At 39.5% G+C, this 11,636-nt stretch overlaps 1 protein-coding gene across 1 annotated transcript; it reads right to left on the bottom strand.

The window, feature by feature from the left end:
• Positions 1 to 382: 382 nt before the first annotated feature.
• Positions 383 to 8,763, bottom strand: LOC110827999 (uncharacterized). Its single transcript, XM_087347015.1, has 12 exons — positions 8,624 to 8,763; positions 4,924 to 7,766; positions 4,633 to 4,700; positions 3,983 to 4,065; positions 3,603 to 3,788; positions 3,159 to 3,273; positions 2,923 to 2,980; positions 2,554 to 2,692; positions 2,216 to 2,351; positions 1,947 to 2,102; positions 1,264 to 1,421; positions 383 to 681 (listed from the first exon to the last, which is right to left on the bottom strand). Exons 2-12 carry the CDS (start codon positions 7,727 to 7,729, stop codon positions 507 to 509), a joined length of 4,080 nt encoding a protein of 1,359 aa, XP_087203141.1. The 5' UTR covers positions 7,730 to 7,766; positions 8,624 to 8,763; the 3' UTR covers positions 383 to 506.
• Between the last annotated feature and the right edge of the window lie 2,873 nt (positions 8,764 to 11,636).

The following is an 11,636-nucleotide window of genomic DNA, read 5'->3' as shown; positions in this document are numbered from 1 at the left end:
GGCTGAATAGATTGGCAATTAATCTTACATGATGAAGGACTTTGTAATTTTTATAGATTTCCTAATATTTTAGGACACTAAAATCTACGACCCTGTAATGAACCAAACATATAGGTCGGATGAAATTCGATCTGAATTTTATTGTCAAATGACTTGCAAAGTAACTACTCCTCAGGTCAAAGAGAGATGGATGTATAACTTTAGGATAGATCGTAAGGGAGTAGATTTTGGGGGTTAGAAGTTGTTCAAGATCACGACGAAATATCGTGCTTTGGTTTTAGCTTTTTTTGGAACCTTTGGCTGGGTACATTTTAGTCAGTACACATTTCACTGGCACATGGCTTGCGTTAGAGTTGCTAATTGAAATAATGTCACACAGATATAATTGCAGAATCTAATATTTATTTCCCATTAGAATGTTATATTTACATTAATAACCAATTAAGAATTAAACTACATAATACTTTATATAATACAGGACCGTAGTGTTATATTTCTTCACATGTCTATGAGAAGTATCTGTAAGGATCGACAGTTGGCAGGATACTGCTGACGTAATCTTGCAGGTGGCTGTCCACGGAGCCGACTATTTGGTCGTTGAACAAGCTGACGACCCAAGTGGCGATGTTGGACACTAGCCAGTCAAGGACACCGAGTCCAGTCACTTCGATGCTGATGTCCCTATTGACAAAATGGACACACATTGAGATGTGGGTTGACTACCTTGCTCCTGCGTGCTATCGTTGTGTGTTAATTCGTTCTTCTTAGGTAACTTTGGTATACATCTTTTAACTGGTCTTACACATTGGCGGCTGAAGCTTTAGACTAGATTTTAACTCTTTAACTCATAGTGGTACTTATATATACCATATATTTTTAACATTCTGTAACTTTTTTTTAAAGAGTGCATATATTTGGTTCTGTGAGTCTTAGAATAAACAGTGATTATTTTCTTAAACGACATTAACCGGTTAATATTTGTACCGGTAACATGTGAATATTAATTTGTTTAGATTAACTTTTTGTTTCAAAGGGTGTATCACTTAAAGAAATTAAGCCCCTTTTTATAAATAGAGCGAACAGTCATATTCATGTGTTTGAAGCGCATAAATAGTGTACATAATTTTATTCACGCAAGAAAAGAATCCAGGAGGTTCATTGCCAACGCCGACAAAAGATTTTGAAATATCATGAATTTCGTTAACCTTGTATCATCGTATCATCCAGCTTTCCATGTCTGAAACGTGAGCGAGGGACACTTACTTGGCGTACTCGATGTGGAAATCCTGGAGAGAAATGACTGGTTCGATAGCCAAGAGCAGGCTAACCTTCAGGAACACGGAATTCTGTCCGATGTGGACGCCCACAGTACCACTCGGTCCTACGCCCATGAACTGTGCTTCGTACTTGTTATATTTCACCTGTAATTAATTAATTGATACCATTTTGTATCCATCCTGAGTCAGTTCTTTTTAATATTATCATTGCCTGTTTCTTAAAGATGCGTTTTAATGTTATCTTCCCGTTCTTATATCGGTCCTCCAAGTAAATGTTTTCGAAGGGGTTTCCACACAAAATTTCAGTATTATTTTCCTGTTTCTTCTCTCGAGGTACATCTATAATGTATGCTGCTATCGTAATATCACCATTAATTCATTAATACTTTATTTTCAAGCAGTTTCTAATGTATATTTTTTAGATTTATGACGAATCTTAATATTTTGAACTATGTCGATGACTGTGAAATGAATTATGTTCCTTTACTTCGTCATATTTAGTGTTTCTGAGCGCCATTTTGGTTCTGTAAATTCGGTTATTTAATAACATTTTTTTTAAAAAAGTTGTACTTCATAATATAAATGCGTGCCTTATACACATTTATATCACCACGTTCACGCAGAGCGTAACTTTACTTACTCAAACCATGGAGAATAATGTCAACTTACGTCCAACTCGGAGAGCCCAAGGTTTCCGAACACTGTGATAGCTCCGGTGGTGCTATCGAAATCCAGACTGATGTCTCCTGTCCTTGTGACTGAACCCAAGTCTTTGGCTCCACCCTGGCTTGTCCCGAAACGTCCGTGCCACGTAATCCATAGGATCTGATAAGGACAATATATATATATATATATATATATATATTCATGTATCATGACTGCATAATTTTAAGTGAGTAAATCTATTCTTCAACGGATACATTCAGAAACTAATTTACCTCCTTTGAGAATGATGCTTCTATGTCAGGAATAGCTAGTTCTGTCAGCTGATTGTCCTCTATGTAACTGTGCACCTCGCCAAGGACTGCGTCCACGTACTCATTTGCGACAGCTCGAAGGGCCCTTGCGTGCCCCCTAAAAATAAGAGAAATAATATCATGAAGTGTGGCGTTTGCTTGGAAAGGAGTTGAGTTGACGCAAAAGTTCGGCGGGTTAACTTGAAGTGTGGAGATTTGAAAGCATGCAATTATAAAACAAGACAAGAATTTCTTTATATCGTGATAATATTTTGTCGGCATCATCAATGTACGAGTAAGACGAGGTCGTCACTTGTTACCTGTAAGTCTGTGCTGCTTTGCTTTCTCCGATCAAGTTATCAACAGGTATTCCACCGAGAATGTTTTCAATTTGATTCTTCAAAAGACTGTTCAGGACTTTCTGTAGATGTTTGTTGATGTGTTCTACAACTTTCGCTTCTGCAATATGAATCAGTCATAAATTATAGATATTTATAGATTGGTACTATGAATTAAATAAAATTATAAACAATTAAAGCGCTGGATAGTATAGTAATTTTTTTGGTAGTTTTGATACATCACTTACTATTTTTTTTAACAACTGTCAATAAATTCTATGACATCAAAGAAAGAGTTGTATGAAAACTGTTTTTTAAGCTAACTAAATCTTAGATATTGTCACTCCTTACCTTGATCACCCACATCCAAGCCACTAACAACACGCTTTTCGTCCTTCTTGTAGCTAACCTGAAAATTCAAAATGTTTTGATGTCACGAGCCGAAACACTTCAGTATAAGCTTATGGTATTTAGTAGTTAGAAAAAGAGATATTCATAAAAATATAAAACCATTTAATGATTGTTATTATTATTGTAATGATGACGTTATATAATGTAGTTTTGCAGTTAATTAAAAACTTTCTGACCGAAAGATATGCTCCAGTTCCTTCATACAGGATGTCGTAGTTGATTGTCTTGAAGTAGTCTCCGTCAATTGACAAACCCACTTTGCCAATAGCCTTGACATCTGAGTTTCTCAGGCTGTGAACAAGAAGGAATAACCCTATAGAGCTCCGGAACAAGTCATTGGCTTCTATCTTGAGAATCTTCAGCATTACAGATACGTGAAGCATTTGTCAGGGTTCATTTAAAAATTGCGTTATAAATACACGTTTCAATCATTTCGACAAATAATATATTTAACTACCAAGAATAAAACCGCTATTTGTAATTCATATGAACGTAAAATCTTGTGGGGTTTAACTGTCATTAATAACGCCACGTTTATGAATATATATTTGAAGGGCTGTAGTGTTATAATATTGTCTTAAAAACGCAGCATTGAAATGTGTACTTATGAAAATAATTACATGATTTCCCCGGAGCTGAACACCGGAATATCGGAAAAGACGTTCTTGCTGGTAACTTCGAATTTGCCTCCAACTTGTAGTGTCCCAAGGTCGACGTCTAGAGCCAGGTTCAAGAATTCGAGGTTAGGTTTCACTGCTGTCACATCGATATGTGGTACGTTGACCAGCCTCAGGTCGGAAAGCTGTCTGTAATATCATAAGTTGAAAGAAAGAATTATTAGAAACACAACGCAATCGAAATACATCTTTATGTATCACCGTACGTAAATTATAAGGGGAATAATTGTACAGCTTTATCGAGGGTAACAACTCATAGTTTTACACCTGTTTAATAAATTACAGTAAGTGGGAGGCGAACTAAGTAAGTAAACACAACTTACACTGATATGTCGTCATCGATTGTGAGGTAAATGTCATCTAGGGCGAGGTCTGTTTCTGTGGGAATCAAGCGGTTCTTTGATGCCTGTAAATGAAAAATAATTACACTATTGTGTAACAACAGGTTTAATACACAGTGTCATTCATAAATTTTAAAACACCAGTTTTTGAACTCTGATTCTGCAGCAGTGAAAACTTTCGTTCTTAATTGATTAAGAAATTAAATCATGAGTTCTCTAGTACTTATTTAGGAAGACGATTATGAACAGTGGGTAGGTAAGTATTCGGAACGAGATGGCTATAAAAAACATAAAAACCTCAGGCAGAAATGGCGAAGATTGAAATGGATAGTTTCCGAATACAGGCCAGTCACAGCTGAACCACCCAAATGGAAAATCATACCAGAATTTGGCATAAAATAAAGCAGACCTCTAGACTGGAATGAACCACAGTTTCCCATACACTGTAATATAAAACCCCACGCAAACGCAAAGTTGGCCGTTTTCTGTAATCGTTTTGACGAATGGTGCGGAACCCAATAAACGTTCCGCCACAAAATTATCATTCCTAGTAGGTGTGGTGACGCAAACCATCACAACGGTAACATTTATGATGTATATTATAATAATATAATTTTTCGGCTGATTCGTACCTTCAGGATTCTGGAGGAGATGAAGATCTGGGCATTCTGCAGCGCGTATTCGAGTTCAGGACTCAAAACTGAAAGCAAAAACATTAGCCACAGAATTTTAATTGGTGAGGCTGAAAGGAAGCAGCCAAATGACTTATGAAGGCTATTTATTGAGTGCTCAAAGCAATAGAATGCATTTCCATTTATTTAACTATCAAAGTCGAATTCAGATAGATTATTTTACCGGCATAAAACAGGGAATTCTAAGTTAGGCCCGCTTCTGATCATAGTCCACACATTATAAAGACTCACCGAGATGTGGCAGCACTATCCTGGTCTCCGGAGCCGGTTTCGTAAGATCACTGTTTGTTGGTGGAAGCGGTCTGGTGAGTTCAACGTCATCATCACTTCCCGGAGCTGGTTTGATAAGGGAACCGTCACCTCCGGGAGCCGGTTTAATAAGGGAACCTCCAGTTCCTGGGGCCGGTTTTATTAGTCCGCCGCCTGTCCCAGGGGCTGGTTTGACAAGTGAGCCTCCATTTCCGGGAGATGGTTTCGTTAGTTCATCACCTGTCTCTGGAAGTGGTTGAGGTTTGACGAGATCACCACCTGGAAGTGGATCGAGGGGAAGTGGTTTAATGAGTTCTCCGCCGGTGCCTGGGAGTGGCTTAATCAGTTCACCGCCTGTGCCTGGGAGTGGTTTGATGAGTTCTCCACCAGTGCCTGGAAGAGGTTTGATGAGTTCCCCGCCAGTTCCTGGAAGTGGCTTGATGAGTTCTCCGCCGGTGCCTGGAAGTGGTTTGATAAGTTCTCCGCCGGTGCCTGGAAGTGGTTTGATGAGTTCTCCGCCGGTGCCTGGGAGTGGCTTAATCAGTTCACCGCCTGTGCCTGGAAGTGGTTTGATAAGTTCACCACCTGTGCCTGGGAGTGGTTTGATGAGTTCTCCACCAGTCCCTGGAAGTGGTTTAATGAGTTCTCCGCCGGTGCCTGGGAGTGGCTTAATCAGTTCACCGCCTGTGCCTGGAAGTGGTTTGATAAGTTCACCGCCTGTGCCTGGGAGTGGTTTGATAAGTTCTCCGCCGGTGCCTGGAAGTGGTTTGATGAGTTCTCCGCCGGTGCCTGGAAGTGGTTTGATAAGTTCTCCGCCTGTGCCTGGTAGTGGTTTGATAAGTTCTCCGCCAGTCCCCGGAAGTGGTTTGATGAGCTCTCCGCCGGTGCCTGGAAGTGGTTTGATGAGTTCTCCGCCTGTGCCCGGTAGTGGTTTGATAAGTTCTTCATCTTGTCCTGGAGCCGGTTTGATAAGGGAACCATCGCCTCCCGGAGCCGGTTTTATTAGTCCGCCACCTGTCCCAGGGGCTGGTTTGACAAGGGAACCTCCACTTCCGGGATTTGGTTTCGTTAGTTCATCGCCTGTCTCTGGAAGTGGTTGCGGTTTGATGAGTTCTCCGCCATTGCCTGGAAGTGGCTTAATCAGTTCACCGCCTGTGCCTGGGAGTGGTTTGATAAGTTCTCCGCCGGTGCCTGGAAGTGGCTTAATCAGTTCACCGCCTGTGCCTGGGAGAGGTTTGATAAGTTCTCCGCCTGTGCCTGGGAGTGGTTTGATAAGTTCTCCGCCGGTGCCTGGAAGTGGCTTAATCAGTTCACCGCCTGTGCCTGGAAGAGGTTTGATAAGTTCTCCGCCTGTGCCTGGGAGTGGTTTGATGAGTTCTCCGCCGGTGCCTGGAAGTGGTTTGATGAGTTCTCCTCCAGTGCCTGGAAGTGGTTTAATCAGTTCACCGCCTGTGCCTGGAAGTGGTTTGATAAGTTCTCCGCCGGTGCCTGGAAGTGGTTTGATGAGCTCTCCACCAGTGCCTGGAAGAGGTTTGATGAGTTCTCCGCCAGTTCCTGGAAGTGGCTTGATGAGTTCTCCGCCTGTGCCTGGGAGTGGTTTGATAAGTTCTCCGCCAGTGCCTGGAAGTGGTTTGATGAGTTCTCCACCAGTGCCTGGAAGTGGCTTAATCAATTCACCACCTGTGCCTGGAAGTGGCTTAATCAGTTCTCCGCCGGTGCCTGGGAGTGGTTTGATAAGTTCTCCGCCGGTGCCTGGAAGTGGTTTGATGAGTTCTCCGCCAGTCCCTGGAAGTGGTTTGATGAGTTCTCCGCCGGTTCCTGGAAGTGGCTTAATCAGTTCACCGCCTGTGCCTGGAAGAGGTTTGATAAGTTCTCCGCCTGTGCCTGGAAGAGGTTTAATGAGTTCTCCGCCGGTGCCTGGAAGTGGTTTGATGAGTTCTCCGCCAGTGCCTGGTAGTGGTTTGATAAGTTCTCCGCCAGTGCCTGGAAGTGGTTTGATAAGTTCTCCGCCGGTGCCTGGAAGTGGTTTGATGAGTTCTCCGCCAGTGCCTGGAAGTGGCTTAATCAGTTCACCGCCTGTGCCTGGTAGTGGTTTGATAAGTTCTCCGCCAGTGCCTGGAAGTGGTTTAATGAGTTCTCCGCCGGTGCCTGGAAGTGGTTTGATGAGTTCTCCGCCAGTGCCTGGAAGTGGCTTAATCAGTTCACCGCCTGTGCCTGGTAGTGGTTTGATAAGTTCTCCGCCAGTGCCTGGAAGTGGTTTAATGAGTTCTCCGCCGGTGCCTGGAAGTGGTTTGATGAGTTCTCCGCCAGTGCCTGGGAGTGGTTTGATAAGCTCTTCATCTTGTCCTGGAGCTGGTTTAATAAGTCCACCTTCTGACCCCGGAGCTGGTTTAGTAAGTGCACCGCCGGTTCCCGGAGCTGGTTTGATAAGTTCACCTTCTGACCCTGGAGCCGGTTTTATCAGAGAACCACCTGTTCCAGGTGCGGGTTTCGATAGACTGCCTCCTGCCCCTGGAGCTGGTTTGATAAGTTCACCTTCTGACCCTGGAGCCGGTTTTATCAGAGAACCACCTGTTCCAGGTGCGGGTTTCGATAGACTGCCTCCTGCCCCTGGAGCTGGTTTGAGAAGTTCACCTTCTAACCCTGGAGCAGGTTTCAGAAGTTCGCCATCTTTGCCGGGTTCTGGTTTGATAAGTTCTGCTGCTGATCCAGGAGGTGGTTTGATAAGTCCAGCCTGTGCCCCCAGGAGTAGGGCGAGGACTGCGATTGTTATCGCTTGCGTTTTCATTGTCTGGTTGGTTTGGTGCCACCTGAGTTAGGTCTGCCTGATGAGATAGAGCACCGTATATTACCGCTGTTCACGTATCTTATCTTCAGTTGTATTTTTAAAAAATTCAACTTTAGATTTCTTTAGAAATGAAGGCACTTCTTTGTTATAAAGTAATGTGTATTAAGTGTTTTAATTTTTATTATGTTAATTGTTTGCTTGAAATAACCCACTGTCCCGATAATTTGAAATTTTGGAATAATTTTGAAATAACGAAGAACACATTTTGATCCTGATTCCGTTTTCGAAATTTTTGGTATGTTGGGTTGGGTCGGTTACACTTCATATACTAATGTGATTGTAACTTAAACTTTTAAGTAAATATTAATACTGAGACGTGTTCCAAAAGTCTAACATTTTTGTTTACCTGTACATAAAGCCTTGCAGTTTTGGGCGAATGCACTTATTTGATGTTGAGTACTAATACAGATTCACCTGAATACGTTTTGCGAATAAAGCCTAAATTAGCCGTCATATGTGTTCAAATATAGGCAGAATGTAAATTTGACCATAAAGATATGACACGTGATTTCCTTTTGGTAGGCAACATTCAGCTGCACCACCTTTACATTTCCATAGCTCCGAACAAAACAGTGACGGAAACTTAATTTGTTAGCCTGGAATAGAATGCTTTCAAGACAAAGATTTCTAAGCTACGTTTTGCAGATATGTTAGCCGGGTTATGCTTGAAATTCACAGCAATCCTTGAATTTGAACATTTTATTTTCCTTACTGTTTAATATTCTGTTTTAATTGTGGATATTCAGGAATATCCAGAAATTATATTTCGTATTTATTGTAAATTAACTTCCTGTTGAAGACTTCTGTATTAAGTAGAGAGCAAGCCTTTCTTACCTTTATGATGGTTCACTGTTGCTCTCCTCTCGCTGTCTGAAGTTTCTACTCACTCGCCACTATTTATATGGATCGGTTCTCGTGGTTTGTGTGCGAATAATTTCAGGATTAGTTCAATAGATTACATTAGTCGTAGCGAAGCTTATCGTAAACAATGGTGATTATGTTTTTTTTTACAATGAATAGATGAAATGTTTGAAAAGATAAGGAAGATTTAATGATTTATTTTCTTAAGTAGGAGATAATGTTACCGCTGTAATAAAAGCTGATTAGTGAAATATTGATCCTATGTATTTATATTCATTGAACGATTAAGCAGTCAAACAAGAGGCCGCTTATCATTACACCTTTGCACCATAGTTTACGATTGTGTTCCAATACAGAATTTGTATAAGTAATCCCTTAGGTTATTTGTCCTGCCAATCTTATAGTCATCCTTATATTGACTAATTTATTGCTTCATTAATTCCTTTGAAGTCTGGTCGGAGCTCCAACAGTTATCACATCTCTGAACCAATTAACAGAAATTAAAATATTAAATTGTAATTACCAAATTAAAATTTAATGACGGTTCTCTGTACACGAAACAAAAACCTTAAATTGGAGACTTGTTTACAGAACTACGTTGCGCTAATTGTAAGTATGAAGTGGGCATGTAAAATGCTTTCGCTGTCTTGTTGCATGTACTTCTTCAGGTCGTGAATGCCAACTTTTGATTATGTGACGAACAGGCGAGTTGGACAAACTAGGACATTCAGCGTAACAGACGCTGGTCTGGAGAATAAAGAGAGAGAGAGAGAGAGAGAGAGAGAGAGAGAGAGTTACGAATTATAGTAGAATATCAGAAGCAAAGTCAAAGTTGCGGGGAAGGGGGAGAGAGACTTTATTTCTGGAGGGAAGAAGAACATCTTATTGTTAGAAGGTTCCCAGGCAATGCACGCTCGTCCTTGTGATAGGGGCAGAATGAGAGTGAAGACGTTAAGAGTCGTAAGTAGTGAGAGCTTAAAAAGATGGGTGGTGGAATTTTAATATTATGATGGCCGTCATTAGCGAGAAAACTCGGATCGTACCGTAAAGTAAACACAACGTGTAACTATTACATAGATCAACTGGTGAATGATGTTAAAGTAATCGTTAAAATTGTAGGATCTAAGAGAGAATTTAAAATGGTTTTGACAGGTTTTCGTAAAATTCTCCTGTATAAAAATTGAAAATATATTAGGCTCTTCGCAAGGTTGTCAGTGCCCCTATAAACTCTCCCGTGTAAAAAAAAATGAAAATAAAAAAAATATACTAGACATTTATATAACTTTTGTGAAAACACATATATTAATATTTCCTTTGTATTTCACCTGAAAAACGTAAAGGCTATTCGGTGTCCAGTAAATACCATTAAGTATTTGATTACGCGAAATCCATGTTTTATCGATAAGTTGTCATGTCTGGCTTTTATCGTTGTAGGGAAATACTCGAATGAGATTAGTCTTTTGAGAAGTCTTCTCATGTTACTGTGTGTCGTAGGTAGAAAGGCGAGAAACCGCTGACAAGGCGTTCTTTCTTTCCGCTTAGCATAAATTATCCCCGAGATAAAATGCTGGTGAGTACGGTATTAGTATTTGAAAAGATACTCGATTCTTTTCTGCTTGTCAGCTGTTGTACTTAAGATAAACTCTTAAGACTTCATACAGTGTTTTAGACCGGTATTAGGTATAATGCTTGTCGATGTTGGTGCAAGCTGTCAGTTATTTACACAGCAAAGTGATATTTTATAATTTTTATTTGTGTTGTATCATATCGAAAAAAGTTTTGTATGACCTTGGGGTCATGATCGAAGAATACCGAGAAGGGCCCTGTAGAAGCTAAGGCCCCCTTTGAGGTATGCTCCAAAAAACCTGTTTCACGTTTCTTCAGTGCTGGTAGCCTTCAGAACCAATTTTTGGTTTCGCCAACAACTTTCTTCAGTTGTTTCTACCTGTCATGGTTCTGTTTTTTTAGCTTAGAAAACGTAAAGTAATATGTGGTAAGTAGGGTTGCCGTATCACTTATGGAGTTTGGTAAAAGACTTAGTCTAATTCAATTCATTTAAGGTTTACATGCGTCATGTTTGTGTTTTTGATTAAAATATATAATAAAATTCAGGTCAATCATTTTATAGTGATGAATGGCGCAAATTTAAAATTTAAAATTTTAACATTTAAATTTTAAATTTTAACATCCAAATAAAGTTTTGTGTATTGACCTGAATTTTATTATATATTTTAATCAATTCATTTAATTTAACACCAATAACAGCCAAGCACTAAACCAGAGTACAGGATAAAATATAAGTAATTAATTTATTTCAATAATAATAAAAGTAAAATAAACAAATGAAACTAAATATATAAATGTACCATATTAATAATAATAATAATAATAATTACATTCATTTATATAATCATATTTCACAAATAAATGGGCTAAACACGATACCTAAGTAATATAATTCAATTTAATAATTCTAAATAAAATAAATAATACTAAATAATAATAATAATAGTTAAATTACTTTGTTAAGTGTTTGCCAACAGCAAAGAGCCTATGACAGGCAAACACTAATAAGTTAATATATAATATCATGATCAGTATTTATTGAGGAAGACGATAAAATTTGATTTAGTCCGAGCTCAAATAAAGTGGGAATAATAATTCCCATCACTTCTGTCTGTACATTTTCTACTAAACAAGTAACTGCGATAAATCGAGTCAAATTCCCAGTCACCGGAATTACTAAATGTAACCTTGATTTATTAACGTATTTTTACTCTTGACGAATAAAGAATTTCGGATGTATTTTGTGGCCCCTCTTACTGGAAAGTTTGTCTATCCATGTCTTAAATCCTTGGCGTTTTTATCGACTGTAGAAAGTTTTGAAGAAGATCGATATATAAGTTTCTTACCAGCTCAGTAGTTACAAAAATAGAGTTTATATTTCAAACTCTGACAAATGGAACATTGAAATAATTTAGATAAT

Source organism: Zootermopsis nevadensis, unplaced genomic scaffold, assembly GCF_977971745.1.
Source record: "Zootermopsis nevadensis isolate Lab colony 2312 unplaced genomic scaffold, Znev_1.0 Znev_ptg000011l, whole genome shotgun sequence".
NCBI lineage: Eukaryota > Metazoa > Arthropoda > Insecta > Blattodea > Termopsidae > Zootermopsis > Zootermopsis nevadensis.
Note: the sequence above shows the minus strand (reverse complement) of the source record. Positions and strands in the feature narration are given on the sequence as shown.